The sequence below is a fragment of the Gobius niger genome (assembly GCF_951799975.1).
Source record: "Gobius niger genome assembly, chromosome: 24".
Classification (NCBI taxonomy): domain Eukaryota; kingdom Metazoa; phylum Chordata; class Actinopteri; order Gobiiformes; family Gobiidae; genus Gobius; species Gobius niger.
The window spans coordinates 8046878-8066493 of record NC_136875.1 but is presented as its reverse complement, the minus strand read 5'-3'; the positions used below and the strand labels follow the sequence as shown (position 1 = coordinate 8066493).

Below are 19616 nucleotides of genomic sequence, written 5' to 3'. Positions count from 1 at the left end.
CAAAGACATGGGGAGGAGCAAAGTGGTTCAACAGCCCATTATTACATAAACAACGGAGAATGCTAACATAATGCTACATGTTAGCATCGGGCTAATGCTAACGGTTTGCTAGCGCTAGCTACAACTGCCGTTTTTTCACTTCTACTGAACAATCTGCTGTTAGAAAACATCCAAACGGCCCCGATTTACAATGGACTTTATTTGTATGTGATAAATAAGTTCATATTCCACCAGAAAATGGCTAAAAAGAGGGAAAATTGAGTTTCCCCAAAGATTCTATTTTCCCCCTCGGCGAAGCCACGCCCCCTTCTATGACGAGATGCCGTCTGTATCTATGCCCCAAGTTCCACAGTTCAGCAGTTTACCAGATGAGCTAAAGCACCAGTCGCCTACTGCTGAGTAGCTGAGATTAAGTCCGGGCACATTGCTAGGACCTAGTTTAGTCCTGGTTTGGTCCTAGAGCTGAAAACATATTATTTATTGATTTAATATTTCACATATAGGTTTTAAGAGGTCACTGTTAGCAAAACTTTAGCTTCCGTTAGCTTAGAATTAGCATGTAGCTAACCATCAGGGTTCGTCTTTTAGCTGCTTCTTTCCTCTTGTTTTTTTGCCTTGGCACTTCAAAATAATTTCATGAACTCGAATAAAAGGCAGACTGTATCAGATCCATTCGGTATCCAGTAGGTTGCATTCACATGGCATCAAAACATTCTAAACTAACTTAACACCTAAAAAGTTGGTTTATGGTTAATTTCTCTGTAGTGCCTGGACCGATCCAGATGAAGCAAAACGGTCACACAGCCCAACGTCTTCTCTCTCAGCACATGTGAACTCAGGTCAAATAACTGTCTCGTAAAGGTGTCCAAGAGTGGAGACAATATTCAAAATGATGTGCAATGATGTTGGTCAGATGAAAGGACTTTCAGCCATAAGAGGAATGTTGGGCGTTTTGCAAATCCAATAACTTCCAAAATAATGATCAGGGGAAAATATTTGGACATTTTGTGTTTGGAGATTTCTTTCCAAAACTGTGTCTCTCCCGCTGAGAATTTGACAATGTCATGATTTCAGATGGACAGGGCCCAAAACAAAACAACCACATGTCCACATGTTTTCAGACCAACATTAAGCACATCATTTTTAATACAGTCATTACTTTTGGACATGAGAAATAATTGGACATCAGTTTATATGCAACCTATGGATGCAAACGGTTACGCGTCGTAATAAATTTCAGGTACATTGATATGTTATTTCATTTTTTTTAAATTATTATTATTATTATTTTTTCGGTGGCTGCAAAGATTATGTTTCTTTATATTTATTTATTCTTTGACAAATGTTGAATTTATTTATTTATTTTCTTTTTTTTTCTTCTTTTTTTTTTTCTTTTTTTATTTCATTAAAAAGTGCCTGTAAAAGAGGAAAAAGTATATCCGCAAATTTCTTGTAGAATTCTGCTCCATATCCATCAGGGCCTGGTGTTTTGTTTGTCTTTGATTTCAATTATGGAGATGTTAGAATCAAGTGCAGACATGTTTTCACGAGGAACGTTGGGAAAAGTCAGTTCATCAAGAAAAATATTTTTTTGGGATGAATCACTTTGATTTTCAGATGTGTACAGTGTTGTGTAAAACTGTTTAAAAGCATTGTTTATTTCTTTGTGATTTATAACCGTTTTCCCAGCACTGTCTTGTATTTCAGTGATTAGACGAGAAGCTGAGTTCTGCCGAATTTGATGAGCTAGGAGTTTACTCGCCTTTTTCGATATGTTATTTCAAAGCTAGTTTGGAAGAGAGAAGAGAAAAGCGGCACTCGTTAGCAGATGTAGCATGAAGCTAGCATAGCTTCCTGGTTAGCATTGTCAGTTTTTTATTTAAGGAGCTGTTGAACCACTTTGCTCCATGTCTCTAAATCTTAATTTTGTAGACAATATATTCATAATACAGCATTTGTTAAAGGAATAGGCCACCGTTTTTACATACTGAGATATGTTCTTACCTTAGCTTTGACGAGTTCTTTAGGACCTGTCTGATCTTCACCCGTGCCTTCAGTCATGTAAACACAGCACAGACGGCGTTAGCATTTAGCCTCTCCCCCTCTCCTCTATAGCTCCAAAACAGGTCAAGATAGAAGCTACCAAGCTCTTCCACGTTTTCCCTATTTAAATATGGTTACGTGAAGTTTTCCACTACAAAGTATAATTACACAAAATTAAACAATGTAAATAAAAAGGGATAAAAGGGGGGACTATATTGTAAGGCGTAATAATACCAGGAGTAGTTTGAAATCCAAATGCCAAATTACGATTACGATTGTAACACTTCACGTAACCATATTTAAATAGGGAAAAAACGTGGAAGACCCGAATTTACACCTTTTTGACAGTGCAGGTCTGAGCTCATTCTACACATTAGGACATGGCTGGAACATGTAGGGGGAGGAAAATACTTAGTTTTAACATTTTTAAACTCTGTATAGTCCCTTTAAAGTAAAGGTGGGGAAATAGAAAAAAGTTAAGCTCTTCTTTGTTTTCTGATGTCTGATCTATTGTGTAGTCCAGTGTTGGGTCGCATTAAAAAGACCAACCACCCACAACTACTGCCAGTATTTATGGACGTAGCAGACGTACAGACTAAATCCAGGTGAAGCCGTGTACTGCGTCCTGAATCATGTGCAAGCCACGTGGAAAAGCGCTAATAATCGACATGCCCTTTCCTGTTTTAGCTCACGTTGTTGATCTTGTAGTCCATCAATAATCCCGTTTTAGACCTGATATATGTAGCCTTGGTAGTAGTCTCGGTTTAGACGGCGCACATCTGGAGTCCATCTCGGGCCCCGGGGGAGTCCGAGTCCTCGGTCTGGATCGTGGATGAAGTGTGTGCCGTGCGTTTGTTGATGCTGCGAGAGCGCGAGGAGCGCAGGGAACCCGGAGGTCAGGCCCAACCTGACATCAAAATAAATGCCGGGAATAGACTGGCGTTTTCCCTCAGCCTGTGGGGCAGTTTCAACCGAAATAGTGGCACAGGGGTTGGTCCTGGAGCACACTGGTTCAAAGTTTTCTGCTTCCTGAATGTGTCTCCTTCTTGCACGGTTTTTGCTCTAATATGGGGGATCCTGAGTTGTCGGTCTGGTGATTTTTGGGGGTCGCAGCCCGAAAAGTTTGGTAACCCCTGGCCGAAACTAGATGATAAAAGCAACAAAACAGCAGCAGCAGTGGTTAGTCAGTGAGAATCAAAGTTTGGTGTCAGTTTAGTGACTCTGGTTCTCAGAAGTGGCCTCAGGTGTTGGTCAAACTTCTAAACACTCTAAACATGCTGCTTTTAGCCGTCGGGTCTTAGTTTAGTCCCTTCAGTTCTATAGGAGACATCCTTCAGTGTCTTTGGGGGTGAACTTGTCAGGAGCAGTGGGCACCATAGATACAGACGGCATCTTGTCATAGAAGGGGGCGTGGCCTCACCGAGGGGGAAAATAGAATCTTTTTGTAGACACCATTGTTCACTCTTTTTAGCCATTTTCTGGTGGAATATGAACTAATGTATCACATACAAATAAAGTCCAGTGTAAATCGGGTCCATATGGATATTTTCTCACAGCAGATTGTTCTGTAGAAGTGAAAAAATGGCAGTCATAGCAATCGCTAGCTAGTGTTAGCATTAGCATGTGCTAACATGTAGCATCAGGTTAGCGTTCTTTGTTTTGTTTTTTCATGTATTTATGGGCAGTTGAACCACTTTGTTCCTCTCCATATCTTTGTATTTTTTATTTAGTAGAAAACCATATTCATATTTCAGCATTTGTTGAAGTAGTTTTTGAATAATTTGTTGTAAAAGTTTAGATTTTTCTCAAAATTGTTTTCCCCCTTAACTGTTTTCAAAAATGACCATATATGGGCGATTCCAGAGGTAGATACAGACGGCATCTCGTCATAGCACGGCAGTAAAACGGCTGTTGTAGCAAGCGCTAGCTAACTGTTAGCATTAGCCCGATGCTAACATGTAGCATGAAGTTAGCATTTATGGGCTGTTGAACCACTTTGCTCCTCCCCATGTCTTTGTATCTTTATTTAGTAGAAACTTTATTCATAATTCAGCATTTGTTACAGTAGTTTTTGAATAATTAGACAAAGTTTAGATTTTTTCAAAATTGTTTTCCCCCTTAACTGTTTTCAAAAATGACCATATATGGGCGATCCCAGAGATGCCGTCTTCATCCATAGAAACTCTCTTCAGTTGGAATATTAGCCAGTTGTGTATGTTGTACTGTATTGTAGTTTGAACGCATTCTCTACCTACTCTTATTTATTTTTCTCCTCCAGGATGGATGAGAACTACAACATCCTTCCTCATGGAGTGAACTTCCAGGACGCCATTTTCCCCGATGTTCCGGAGAACCACCGCATGTTCTCCAGCCTCTTCCAGTTCTCCAACTGCACCTCGGGGACACAGGTGCACAGCTACTCCGCCGACTGGGAGGCACAGGAGGACACCCGGGTACGCAACTCCACAGGCCAAGTGTTTGTGATTAACCGTGCTGATTGGTTGGTTGAATGAACGAGTTTGGAGACTTTCCTACGAACCGACATCTTTTAACATAATGAAAACCGTGAAACAGATTTCGGTCAGAGCGCAGAACAGGATTAAATGGAAAAATTGCAAAACATCTGACCACAGTTGGCTCCGCTGAAGTAAGTTGTTTTTTTCTTAAGCCGGCGGATCGCTTTCTTATGCACAAAAAAACATCCTAATGTGGAAATAATTGAGATCGTGTGACCGCTCCAGGCGTTTTACAAGTTTTACAGCCTGGATGTGTGTCGCTGCAGCTTTTAATGGGGTCAGATGAGTTTTAAATATCAAAACAAATCTAAAGCGAAACTAAACAAATATTGCATAATGAGACGAGGCACCGGCCATGCAAGCTACGTGAAGTTACTGCTAAAAAGGAGAGTGATTGAACGCACACTGTGTGGAGCGTTTGTTGTTTTAAGTACACGTTGTGCAGCAAGAACAGAAAAAATGGTTAGACCTTACGATTATGAGCCAACCGGACCCATGTGTTTTAGAGACATGCAGGGAATATTTGCAATCGTAATGGTTGCAAGACTTCACTTGCTTTTGGTTTTGCAAAGCTCCAGACCAACATTTTGGGTTGCAAAGAAAGTCTTTTTCAGACAGCGGATGTGGCTGACCCTGAGGAAAAAAATGTTATAGGATACAGTACAGTGCAGTTTTGTTTTTTTCTTTTATTTCAAGAACATTTGCAGAGTAGATTCTCACTGAAGGCGTTAATTAATTTATGAAAGAACGTATGTAAAACGTATAAAATTATGTTTTAAGGCCAGACACTGCAGGTGAATAGGGAAAAAATGTATATTAACAGATATCAATTTGAAACTTTTGCTGTAGATTAACTGGCATAAATGTGAGAAAAAATCCATTGCAAGTTTTCTGTCATTTTATCTTTTCATATAAGAACAAGGTGTTTTATGCCTGTAAAAGGCACCAAGTACTGGAATAGTCTCCCTTTATCAGTCAGAGAGACTCCAACTCTGGCCACTTTCAAAGCACGTTTTAAACTGTGGCTAAAGGAAAACCAGGCCTGTGAACACTTTTAGTTGTTACTGCATTTATTGTTGTCACATTATGTTAATTGTAAATTGTGTATGTGCTGCCTGCCTCGGGACTACAGATGGAAACTAGCATCCCTGCTATAATCTGGCATATTTACAGTACTCATGTGCAACTGTTCATCAATATGCATTCTCCCTATCAAATAAATAAATAAACAAAATAAATAATAAAAATGCCCCAAATTTCCCATTGTTTCAGTGACGAAATCTGAATAATGGATAGAGCTACATTCAAATTTATGGTTTCATTTTATTGATGAATGAGTTACCAAGACGTTTTCAGAGGGGATTTAGGATTTCTTGTTTAGTTTTTTGTAGTTTTTTTGTGGAAAATTTTGTAAAAATGTAATTTTTGCCTTATTTTTTGACATTCAAAACTCAATAAATGGGGCTTAGGGATTAAATAATAAAAAATCCCTCTGAAAAAATCTTCCAAACATTGTTCAATCCAAGGCTGGAAAATTTGAAGTCTTTAGGTCCGACTGACGTGGACATAGTGTCGCCACAATGACAGAAAAATGTGTTTTGAGAAAAAGGCCCTTGAAATTGCATTCTCCCATATAAGTCTATGGGAGAACATTGAATCAGTGCAATATTTAAACATGTTATTGTGAAGATTAGTCATATTTTCTGTTTCCGGGTGAAAGCTTATATGTTCAGAGACCAATTTGGCCCAAAACCTGAAAACTGAAAAAAATTTAGTTTTGCCTGTAGTGTCTCCCCTTAAACCAGAATAGTCTTTTGCTTTGATTACGGCTTTGCACACTTTTTGACGTTTACTTAATGGGGTTCGTGATGTAGTCACCAGAAAGGGTTTTGACTTCAGACTGATGAAAACCATTTCAGGGTCGCTGAAGCTCATTGAGAAAATGCCCATATTAAATGGTGGTAATATTTAAAAAAAAAGTTAAAGATAAAACATATTTTGAGTTATTTCACCCTTTTTTGTTTCCTACATAATCCCATGTGTTCATCCGTAGTTTAATGCCTTCAGTGACAATCATACAGTGCAAATAGTGTTAAAAATATAGACAAAACAATACATTATAAGTGTTTTCAAAATCTTTAAAGGCCCTTTAAAAAAACAACAACAACTTTTTAACCAACAATGAAAGTGCAAGCGTTTCATTTTCTATTGTTAGCTGTGTCAAAACTCACTCCTATAACTTTACAAACACCTTTCAAAACATCCCAATTATTTACAGAGAGTTTCACAGGTTTCAAGGAGCCCCACTGTCATCGGCATCGATAAATGTCTGATATTACCATATAATGAAGGACAAAACTTTTATTCCACTGCTACTATTGACTCAATCAATCAATCAATCAAAGTTTATTTATATAGCACTTTACAGCAACACCAGGAGGACCAAAGTGCTTCACAGAAAGATAAAACACATTTAAAAACACCAAATAATTGCAACCTAGACACAATTCAGTGCTCAAGTATTAAAAGCAAGTTTGAAGAGATGTGTCTTTAATCTGGATTTAAAAAGGGACAGGTCCGTGACTGCACTTGTCAGAAAAAGTTCTTCTTTGCATCTTGGCTGCATTCGTCAACATTAGCATTTCCTTTCTTTCTTCTCTCTCAGCGTCTTATCCGTTTAAGTGAATCTGCACCCTTTGGCCATGATCTCCAGTCATTCTGTTACCGGTCAGTCTGTTCTTAATCAACAATAGAGCGCACCTCACAGTAAATACAGGCGGCTTTTGTTCCATTGGCGAGAACGTACAGGTCTAAACAGTGATTATAATTGCGCAGTGACGTATTGGCATCAGAGCCGTGTCCAGACATCATCTCGGCTAAACACAAACAGAAGGGGTTCCAAGATACACGTTTCGTCAAAGGCAAATCAGGTCACAGTACACGCAGTGAAGACGTTTTAGCAAGAGGTTTACTGACTGGTGTTCTGCCTTCAGTTCCAGCGCCGTGCGGGGATTTTCTTTGTGCAGTTTGGTGAGTCACAAAGAAAAGTCTTAGTTTTACCCAGAGCCGTGGGAAGATGTTTTAGTTAGGGGGCACTGAGGGATAAAATTTACCCCCAAAATACTTTTTCTGTGCATAAATCCTATTTATTAACCTCTTAACTCCCGCCTGAACCAAGAGCATTTTCTCCAGTTCAGCTTTACCCAAATCCTGTAGGCCAGTGTAACGCCTCATTTGAAAGACCTACAAAAGTAAATTGATCTTTTTCGTCACATCAGGCTTTTTTTGTTGGGCAGTCGTCTCATTTTTGTCAAATTTCCGTGACTTTTTTGTCACTTTTTCGTCAAATTCTTATCACTTTTTCGTCCATTTTTTCTAAATTTTTCGTCAACTTTTTTCTCACTTTTTTTGTCCATTTTCGTCATTTTTTTTTACATTTTTTGTCACTTTTTCGTCAAATTCACATTTTTTTTGTCAAAATCTTATCACTTTTTCATCAAATTTTCCCTCAATTTTTGTCACATTTTTTGTCAATTTCTTGAGACATTTTTGCCACTTTTTCATCAATTTTTCGTCACTTTTTCGTCAATGTTTTCTCACTTTTTTGTCACATTTCCATCATTGTTTTCGTCCCAGCTTTGTCACTATTTTCTCACCTTTTTTCCAGAAGCTTTTGGACTGGGGTAAAGCTGGAGAAAATGTGCTCGGTTCAGGTGGGAGTTAAGGGGTTAATATTGCCTGCAGTTCACAAACTATCCAAGGCCGTGGGAACCCAGGGTGCTGAGGACGCTGCAGCACCCCCTTGCTGCAGCGCCCTCAGCACCCTGGGTTCCCCCACTGCTTTAATCAAGGAGAATTGGCCAGACCAAACAGAAACACTCAGGGAGCTTCAGAGGACCAGGATGGGGATGAAGAGTTTATACCTTCGAAAATGGAAAACTATCGATCGCTATTTGGACCATGTGGATTTGTTTTGAGGCTGCAGCCGTGGATTAGCTGAACTTGTAGCAGTGAATTGTAAGTTTGATCGTCTTTTTTAACTAATAAATGCGCGGTTTACTCATTTCTATATGTAAATATTAAGTTGTTTGCGCTTCACTCCGGGGCGTCCTGGCCTTTTGAGGCTCCGCACACAAACATGCGCTCGTTGTCGCTTTTGACATTCTTGAAACATTCCAATTTTTTGCATCTCCTTTGCAGATGTTTGTGAGTTGCTTGTCCAGGTGAAGGGGTGACAGGGATGTTTTATTGCGACGCTAGAAGTGTGGAGTTTGTTTCTGATTATGAGTTAGCTGCAGTTTTCAGTTTGGCCGCAGCATCTGTTGACACGATCGTCCAGGAAAGACCACATTTATTGTTTCTTTCTTTTAAACAAAGACATATATATAAATATGGGGAAAATAATCTAGATTTTTCCCTATAATCGCTCCGCCCTAGTCCCTCACCAAATATATTCCTCCTGCAGACCGTATAGACCTGAATATTGGACTTGTATTTTGAGACAGCGCCACAACAGGACCGTCCATATATTCGCTCTCTCTCGACAGTGTTTAACTCACAGTGAGATGAATTAAGTTTACCGTTTGTCCTGTCCCGTCTGAAAAAGGATGGAGCGTAAATGCTGAAGGAAAGTGCATCAGGCAGCGCGATGTTAAAGGATCTGTATCATGCAATTTTAGCCATTCCAAAGTTAAGTATAGGCATTTATATGAATGATTGTACCTCTACCATTATGGAGCACTCATTTTTGTGATAAATATAAGTGTTTTCTGGAGGTATTTTTTGAACCCGGAAGACACAACGCTTCGATTCAGTTAACTCCGCCCCCTCTCTCCGCACATACTTTACCGTAATATAAATAAACAACAATAAGTGAAGTTACTTCACGATGCAGTTATACGGAGTTGACATCTGCAACACAGCTTCATAAACTGCTAACACACAAGCTAACACGCGCTTGACTCACCGCTCTGGTCCATCGCTGTTTACATTATGGGACTCGCGTTGGTTATAAAAGTTAATGCACTTTGATTCAGGCGAAGGTTCACCAAACATCCATCAGAGACAGTCACAGAAAAACAATATTTTGGTGATAGTCGCCGAATCCCGTAGAAAAAAAACAGCTTCTGAGAGAGTGGCTTCTTCTTGAAAAAAGTTGAATAAACTCCTCGTCCTCGTAGCCAAACGCGCTTCTTTTTCTCCGTGACATTATCGTTAGTTAAGAATAAATAACAGGTGTGTCCAGAATAGGTAACGAGCGCCATGTTCAGCTGCAGCGCAAACATGTCTGTTCAGACGCTCAGGGGTGTTTGTTTTGGCCTCAGCTGACCTGGAAGCACCTCGGGCACATCCTTTTTATTTTTCCTAATTTTTTTTTCTTTTCCTTTTTTTTTTCTCTTTGTTTCTCTCTTACGACAGAAATAATGAAAAAGCTATTTTACAAATTAAAATCAGGCTGTAAGCATAGAATTAAGACAGTACATTACAGACGTCGAGCACTTCCGTTCCGCTGTGACGTCCCAACTGAACACTCAGTCGTTCACCAGGAGAGGGAGGAGCAGCTGCTCAGAGAGCAGGATTCAGGAGGATTACTGAGAGCTGCGTGAATGAAGCCACAAACCACTCTGGGGGTGTTTTTGATAAGGAAATAGCATAACAACATGGCTAAAAGCTCCAAAAAGTCGATTTTGCATGATATAGGACCTTTAAGGAGGAAAAGACGATGAGGCTGCAAAGGGGAAGCACCGATCCACGCCTCAGTCGACCTCTTTTTCAATAAGCGATGTTCAAAACCACCGCACAATAAACACCAAAACCAGAAATACAGCTTTGATCCAACATGACACATATTTTTCCAGAAAAGCACATTCTGCATAAGGGGTTTTATAGGCAATCACCTTTGGTTTTTGAATTAGGCAATTGTATTTGCAACCACAGATTTGGAATCATCCGGTCAGTTTTCATTTTTACAGGCAAGATCTCACTCATGTAAAAAGCTTCTCCTCCACCATGTTTATTTCGATCTTTCCTGTAGGTCCATCCTAGGACAAGGGAATAATGAAGTCCTCGCTCCAAAAAATATGGCATGTTTCTCTAACCACAACTTCTTCTCAACTTCCTCCCACTCCACTACTTCCAACGCCGCTTTAGCAGAACTGTTAATCTTGCGTTTCCCCCATTAAACCCACACAACCTGCTCCGTGTCCGATAGCATTAAGTAACTCAATCTATCCCCACTTTCCTTCCAAGATTTCTTTTAGAGGGACATTAACAGCCGCAGTTAAAAAGCGTCCATTGTCTGGAGGGATCTTTCCGAAGCCCGCAGCAGCCTCATTAAACCCGCACGCTGTTTTTCCTCTGTTTTGAGTGGCCTTTATGAGCGTCTTAAAACGTCCATGTGGCAGTGATTGTCTTTGAATGTTTGTGATTATGGAGATATTCGTCCCCGGTGCAGATTTTTACCGTGAGTCGGTTGGAAAGGCTTGAGGTGGGGAAGTGTGGGATGGCTTTCCTACAAAAACGCAGTGCAAACTCGTAAAGACGCTTTGCTCTGCTCAGTTGTTTTAAACACCAAAACACCAGATTCTTTCATTCACGGTGTCGTTTTGGTGTCATTTCTTCTCTGTACGTGGCGTGTTTTGGAGTCTGTGGTCGGGAATTTTACATATCGGGGAGTGGGCTGGGTTGGTTGAGTTGAGGATGTTGGTTTCGCTTCTATCTTTAGACAGTTCTTTGTCATAATGTAAGACTGGAAGAAGCTGGTAGTCCAAGTAAACTTCATAACCCCACCTATACCGCAATGTTGTTTCCAACTTTCCCCCCCCAAAAAGCCATTGTTCTGTTTCTCTCTAGAATTCTTAACTTTGCTTTCCATCACGTTGGTGTCTACAACTCTACAGTTTTTCCTTTTTTTTTGTTTTTTTCTCAGATTTCTATAGGGGTTCTTGTAGGTTTTCTGGATGGAATGTATACATAACCATGGAGACAGTCCCATCAGCAGTGAACATCTACCAGAAACCCTAAAAACAATTGGTCCTGGAGCGTCCTACAGGCCACCAGGATGGAAAGTAAAGGCTCCATGCTGACCACCCATGGCTGCTGGGTTAACGGGAGGTCAAATAAGCATTCAACATTCTTTTTGCATAAAGGTTCCATAATGTGCCTTTAAAAATGATGGTGAATCCCAGCTCCTGAAGATGCACACTGTCGCTGTGTCCTTGGGCAAGACACTACACCCACCTTAATAATGATAAACAATAATGCATCAGTTTTATATAGCGCTTTTCTGGACAATATTAACACTATTAACATGCAGGTCATAAGGATTTAATATTTCAAAACATCAAACCGCTGTTGAAAAAATTGGATTTTGCCGATGGTAGCATTTAGCGGCTGTTAGCACAACTTAAGCGGGTGTTAGCATAACATTAGCATGCTGCTTGCCTTCATAGTCGTCTTTGAGCTGCTTCTTTCCTCTAGTATTTGCCTTGGCATCTCTAAATGATTCCATAAACCCCACCAAAAGGCAGCATTTGTCCACATTGTTCTCATCGCGTCAGATTATGGCAGTCCTGACCTTTCTCCTTATGGAGAGGCAAGAGTTCATATCGATATGTTGACGACTTGAGCGAGAAGAAGCTTCTGAAGATAGACGTGAAATGTCCTCAATCCATGCATAATTTGATCATCGATTCTGTATTCAGTCCAAATCAAAGTAAATCAAGGTGTTCATGTGAAATCTCGTGTTAACAAAACTATAGAAATACCAAATCGAAAGTATGTAACAAGTTATTATGCAAATTAAATTTCACTGAGATTGATGTCAGTCAAACAGCCCTGAGACACAATACCGTGAGTTTTATTGAAACACAGTTTTCTTTTCTTTTCTACCTTTATGACAAAAATAATTTGCATAATAATTTGTAACATACTTTATAACTCAAAAATAGAGTTTTGTTTATCTGTTTTGTTTTTTTCTCTACATATTTCACACAACATGATGAGCGACGCAGTGATATTTCCAGTAGGAACTCACATTTTTGGACCGTCATACACCTTGTTCCTTATGCAAATTGGACTTCAGTGTCATAAAGGTAAACAAAAATGTTTTTGAATGAAAGTCATGGATGGTATTGTGGCTCAGAAGGGCCGTACTTTCCCTAACAAAATCACGCACCATGTCATGCTGTAAAGAATACCTCTGCATCACTGGCTGCTATGGGCATAACAGGGAGAAGAAAGAGAGAGAAACTCATGATGTGGACCCCCTCCTCCCCTGACCTCAACCCTATTGAGAACCTTTGGAGCCTCAACAAGCAAAACATCTATGAGGGTGAGAGGCAGTTTTCATCCAAACAGCAGCTCTAAGAGGCTATTCTAACATCCTGCGAAGAAATCCAAGCAGAAACTCTCCAAAAACTCACAAGTTTAATGGATTTAAGAATTTGAAGCTCTTATCAAAGTAGGGCTCCTATGTTAAAATACAACTTCACCTGTTAAGATGTTTTTGATTGAAATATCTTTTGACTTCAGTAAATATGACCTCCAAATGCTACAAATTCAACAAATGACAATTCAAATCAGTTAATTACAAGCTTTAAAATGTATTAAAACGATGAGTTGCATAATAATTTGGAACAGTGGATTTGGAGTTTTTTTACTATATTTATTTTTAAAAAAAATACTGTTATCACGGGGAGGCTTTTTCAACCACATTTAAATGATCCTCTACCAGTTAAAGACTTAAAAATCATGCTGACTCTCATTTGAGTTGATAATTTAGAAAATCTGAAAAATAGAAATATAATTTGCATAATAATTTGGAACACAGTGTACAGTAGGTAGATGATTAACAAACCTTTGCAGTCAGCGCTAGGCACACAGAGAAATAATAAAAGGGTGGCGGCCTGTGTTTCGAGGGAGAGGTGGCAGAGACCCCCACGTTACCATGTACTCTCTGGCTGCTTTTGAAGTCATTGCAGATTGCAGAAGGTCTGAAAACATTATCAACCTCCCTTATGGTATTAGTGCACTATACAGTGTGTCATTAAGTTTTGAAAATGTATTAAAACCTAAGCTAACCTCCCCCCTCTATGCCAAATATTTTCCACAAAACTTGAACTTCAGCCCTTCCCAAATGGTCTTTTAAAATTATACGAAGCCGACCACCTGTGCTTCGCGTGTTACGAGACACCTGCTAACCAGCTAACCAAACTCTTCAAGAAAAACTTCCTCGAAATCTTTACCACAGGATTCAAAGTTTGCCTAAGCTTATCTTGGAAAAACTATAAGAATGTTGTTTAATTTGACACTCTGCCCTTACCATAACTGGATTTAGTGGCTCGGGGCGACGCGTTATAAAGTTTCAGCCCTGGTCTTTTGAATCTTAGCGAGACGTAAGTGAGAACACATGTCGGGAGTCCGCAGCTTGTGTTTCTGTGGTAATGCAGTTAGCAGAGACGAGCCCCTAAGTCCTGAGTGAAGGAGGTGGGAGAGTTTCAGAGAACGACTGTGGACGGCATCCCAGACATGTAACTAATATTTACTGGAATATTTCTTTAGCAACATGAAATAAAGTTAAAATAACAAGTAACTGCTCCTAGAGGCTTGTGGCTGTGCCCGCTACCTAAATAGGTAAACAGGTAAGCAGTTTTTTTAGGTTTTCACTACTGATTGATCCGCATCCATGGTTACATTCCATTCCATTCCAAAATTCTACCAGAAACCCTAAAATAAATTTAAAAAATGTATCCTCATGCATCATAGGAGCCACCAGGATGGAAAGTGAAGGCACCAAGTTAACCACCCATACAGCCAAACAATCTGCAAGAGTCAGCAACAAATACTATCAGTGGTTTGGGCCAATCGTAGGGCAGTATTACCATGAGTGGGGGGCCTAACATTTGCTGACAACAACAAGCAGTTTTACCAAGACTTGTGCTGCGTTCCAGGCAACCGGTAACCGGATTTTTCCCACTTGAAAATTACGACTTAGTGCGTTCCGGCTGAATAAACTCGTATGTAAACAAAATGGCTAATACTGCAACAGTTAGCTAATAACATGCAAAGGTTATTTCAACCTGAAAAGACTCACAGAGACAGAACAGGCATTATCGCTTGAACGATATGAGCTGCTGGCATTGAACGCTAGCCAGTATCTTCCCCGGAGCCTGGACACTGGTGGTGGTAGAGGGAGACCCGGGGCGGCCTGTCGATGAGCAGAGGAGAGCCAGGCGGAGAAGGGGGTGGAGGAGGGTCGTAGCACGGCTGGGAAACTCTGAGTGATTGACCAGGGGGCGTAAGAAGGAGATCCTGTGCGACGAGAGGCTGAAGCGGAGACGAACGCCGCGGTGATTGGTTGACGTGTAGGTGCGGCTTGAGCTGGTCTGTGGTTGGATAATTGAAGAGCTGCCGGTGATGAGGAGATGAATGAATGCAGCTGGTTTGTCTTCCAGGTGGAATTTGCGCATAAGCTTCATGTGAACATTAATTCTCCTTCCACTCCCTTTCAGGTAGAATTGGATCGTCATGTTTACATACTGTGTATTCCTTTTTACACTATGTGACATAACTATATTTTGTCTACATTGTACTTTCTGTGCCGTTGCCTGAAATAAAATGAAAATGAATTAACTCAAAACTTTTTAAGTAATGTAATATTAAAGACCGTGAGCAAAAGTAAGATTCACATCACTGATGCAGTGGTTTGGTAGCTTTATCTTTAACTGAGCTTCTCCACCGAGGGCTGCCATTGCTGTCCTCAGCTCATAACTGAACTCGAAGCGCGCCGGCTCTGACAAAGAAGCATAGGTTTACAAAGAAGGCTGCAAAACGATCACCTCAGAACAACATTTGTATAAACTCTTATTCAAAGCTCTGCTTTGACCATGTGACAATGAAAAGCATTTATTTATTTATTCATTTTCAAGATTTGGCTACATTCCTTTTTCCAATTTACATTTATTATAAATCATTAATAAGAGAAAAAAAGCACAATTGAATCATAAATAGAATATGGTACAATTAACTATTATCCTCTTCTCAAGACTAAACAAAGACTTAGACCAGGCTCTTCAATAACATTTTATACTCGGCCAGATTTTTCTGGGGCAAACATTTGGCAGATTTTTTAAATAAATACATGAGAATGTTCTTATTGTTATTGCTAAAATAGAATTAGGCGTAAACATAAAAATGCTTCCAGCATTTAAGTCATTTTAATGAACCAGGACTACTCAGAGCTAAACCATGACAAAATCAATGCAAAAACAGACAAAATCAGGGCTAAAGCAGGACTAAACCACATCTGAACCAGGCCAAAGGCCTCATACAGAACAAGACAGTTTCATGTGAGGAGCTTCTCAAACATGAGCCTCTGCTCAGTCCTCACAGCTGAGTGGACAGAGGTCTGACCAAACACTTGTGGAGCCTGTTCTTATGTCCAGACCTCGCGCTTCATGATTGTAATATTTTGGTCCACTTCTCTGTTTCTGTCCAACACTGACACACTGCCCCCTGTTGGCTAGAGTTAGAGCCAGATTGATGACTGAAAAACAGAGTGGAGGTCTGTGTCCTAAATCATATCTTTAAAAGAAATCTTTTGTCTGGTGGTTTGAGGATGTGTAAGGATTTGGTGCAAGTCTCTGTCTTAAGTCCTGGATGTGTTTAAGGAAATCCAGACCAGGTCCTCTCCATCTGGACCTGATCGTCCCGCCTGAGGGTTGACCCAATCCGGATCAACCCAGTGTGTGTGCTGCTCCAATCTGGACACGCTCTAAAAACAGCACCAGGACTGCACAAAGAGTATGAAACAAACTCTGCTGATACAGAAGAGCAGTTCTGCAGGATTTGAAAATATATGATTGTGATTTTTATGCAAGTGTTATAAGAGATTGGTGATTTTTGTTTTTAAATAAAGATTCAGCTCACAGTGAATTTTAAACCTTATTTAACATTTGAGAAAAGTAGTTTCCATCCGTTCTCCCACAGTCGCTCTCACAAACACAAGCTCCTTCACCCTTTGCATTCCTATATGTATATGCTTTTACCGGAGCACCCGAAGAAACCTATGCAGGCACAGGGAGAAGATGCAAACTCCATCCGGCCCCGGGATCGAATCCGGGGCCTTCTTATAGTGAGCATGAGCGCTAACTGCTGCACTGTGCTGTAGCTTCCCCTTTGGGTCCAAGACTCCACTGAAAAAGAGATTCTGAAATCTGAGACTTTCCAGGTTAAATGTAAAACAAGACATTTTGTAGTTCACCAAATACATTACTGCAGCTTCTCCAATTTTAATTGTGATCATTAAAATTGGATTTTCTGATTTGATTTCGGTTGAAGGCCTCGTACATTATGTGTCAGTGCAGCTCCCTGAAAGTGTGAAATGTGTTACGTGTTATCCCTGTGAAGAACTGCAATGTAAGGAATGAGTTTGAAACATAATTTACCATTTAAAAATGTGTGCAGTGCAGAATCACAGGAACGCAGTTCGCTTGTTCCTATATGCGTACCAAGGCCGTGGGAACCCAGGGTGCTGAGGGCGCTGCAGCACCCCCTGGTGGATAGTTTATGAACTGCAGGCAATATTAACCCCTTAACTCCCACCTGAACCGAGCACATTTTCTCCAGCTTTACCCCCAGTCCAAAAGCTTCTGGAAAAAAGGTGTGAAAATAGCAACAAAACTGAGACGAAAACAAGGATGGAAATGTGAAAAAAGTGAGAAAACATTGACGAAAAAGTGACAAAAATGAGACGACTGCCCAACAAATAAAGTGATGAAAAAAAATCTGATGTGAGGATAAAGATCAATTTAGTTTTGTAGGTCTTTCAAATGAGGCGTTACACTGGCCTACAGGATTTGGGTAAAGCTGAACTGGAGAAAATGCTCAGGCGGGAGGTTAATAAATAGGATTTATGCACAGAAAAAGTATTTTGGGGGTAAATTTTGTCCCTCAGCACCCCCTAACTAAAATATCTTCCCACGGCTCTGATGCGTACTTCTGTTAGCTAACGGCTCCCGAAAATTGAGCGTTCAAATTTTTCTGTTTCATTTATATCATTTCTTTATCATTAACACATAAGATGATGTTTATTGGCCACTGGGTGTGCATTCGACTCCACAAAAGGCAGAAACAAAAAGCAGAAACCTGACATTCAGCTCAGAGGACACTTTTATACTCTAATTCTTATCTGAAGTCAAATCTCAATCTGTACATTGATTCCTGATTTCTCACTAGGCTTCATTCTCACCTAAATGGTGTCGGTGGGTTGCCAAAGCTGAAAACATCTGGATCTTTCATAAATTGAGATGTTTGACGGCTAATGCTCACAGCTGTAGGAAAAAATGAACTGAGCAGGCTAACAAAAACAATCAGGTCTGTAATTATAGAGGCAATTTTTACAGCTTTCTTATTTCATTCGGCCGAGTGTCAAAACAAACAACACATTTACTCAACAATGGCACTCATGTGACATCTGCACACCCTCTACAGAGTGAAAGACAAGCTTAATATGTGACCGATTATGACCTCAGGGTTGTTGATGAACTGAGCATGTGTGTATCCATGGCAACTCCCACAGCAAACAGGGCGGCCCCCGAGCTGATTAGTTTATTTGACACTATTCAGATTTATTAAGTGTTAACAGGTGCACAGGAATCATCTGAGACTCCCCCGGGGATGGATTTTCAGAGCTTTTTCAAGGTGGCAGAGTGACCGATGATGGTTCGATCTCAACTCTTACCAAGTTTCAGTTTCAGAAGGCGTGTGTTTAGCTGAGGCGAGCGCCGGTTTATTCCCACGGAGCTTAGACGAGGTTCAAGGGACGAGACAGGTTTGCTTTAGTGCCTGTCTGGTCTTTGTTCTTGCGCTCAGTCACGCAAAAAGACCAAAGATGTTGTTAGCATTTAGCCTCTCCTCCTCTCCTCTATGCGGCCAAATGGGGGTGAAGTTAGGAGGGACCAAGCTCTTCCACATTTTCCCTATTTAAGGGGAGACACTACAGGCAAAACTCATTTTTTTCAGTTTTCAGGTTTTGGGTCTAATTGGTCTCTGAACATATAAGCTTTCACCCGGAAACAGAAAATATGCCTAATCTTCACAATAACATGTTTAAATATTGCGCTGATTCAATGTTCCCCCATAGACTTACATGGGAGAATGCAATTTCAAGGGCCTTTTTCTCAAAACACATTTTTCTGTCATTGTGGCGACACTATGTCCACGTCAGTCGGACCTAAAGACTTCAAAGTTTCCAGCCTTGGACTGAACAATATTTGGAAGATTTTTTCAGATGGATTTTTTATTATTTAATCCCTAAGCCCCATTTATTGAGTTTTGAATGTCAAAAAATAAGGCGAAAATAAATTTTTTACACATTTTTCCACTAAAAAACAGCTTATTTTAAAAATAAACAAGAAATCCTAAATCCCCTCTGAAAAAGTCTTGTCAACTCATTTATCAATAAAATGAAACCATAAATTTGAATGTAGCTCTATCCATTATTCAGATTTCGTCGCCGAAAAGATGGGAAATTTGGGGCATTTTTAGGCATAAAACTTCTTATATGAAAAGATAAAATGACAGAAAACTTGCCATGTTTTTTTTTCTCACATTTATGTCAGTGATCGACAGCAAAAGTTTCAAGTAGATATCTGTAAATATACATTTTTTAGTACTTCAACGTCCGCACAGTAAAGTTAAGATTTTTCTGTGCGGACGTCAAAGCACTACTAAGGTATTATTACGCCTTACAATATAGTTCCCCTTTTTATCTGCTTAGAAAATCGTCGTTTCGTTTTGTGCAACTAGACTTGGATTGTGTAGCTACTCACGTATGTAAATAGGGAGAACGTGGAAGAGCTTGGTCGCTTCTAACTTCACCCCCGCTTGGGTCCATAGAGGAGAGGAGGAAATGCTAACAACGTGTTAGTCTTTTAGCGTGACTGAGCGCACGCACAAAGACCAGACAGGTACGCATCAACTCGTCTAAGCTCAGGTAAGAACATACTGTATCTCTTTTGTAACTTTCTTTTTATTGTTTTTAAGTTTTGAACAATA

The 19616-nt window shown here is 40.1% G+C and overlaps 1 protein-coding gene and 1 long non-coding RNA gene across 2 annotated transcripts in view; both read left to right on the top strand.

Moving 5' to 3' along the window:
- Positions 1–19616, top strand: part of LOC306982336 — a 284342-nt gene that overhangs the window by 188550 nt on the left and 76176 nt on the right. The window lies entirely within an intron of this gene.
- The window catches only part of ccdc3b (coiled-coil domain containing 3b), a 37318-nt gene that overhangs the window by 11938 nt on the left and 5764 nt on the right, over positions 1–19616 (top strand). Inside the window, exon 2 of the mRNA XM_079582225.1 lies at positions 4322–4496. Within this exon, the coding sequence (XP_079438351.1) occupies positions 4322–4496 (175 nt within the window). The remainder of the gene's footprint in view (positions 1–4321; positions 4497–19616) is intronic.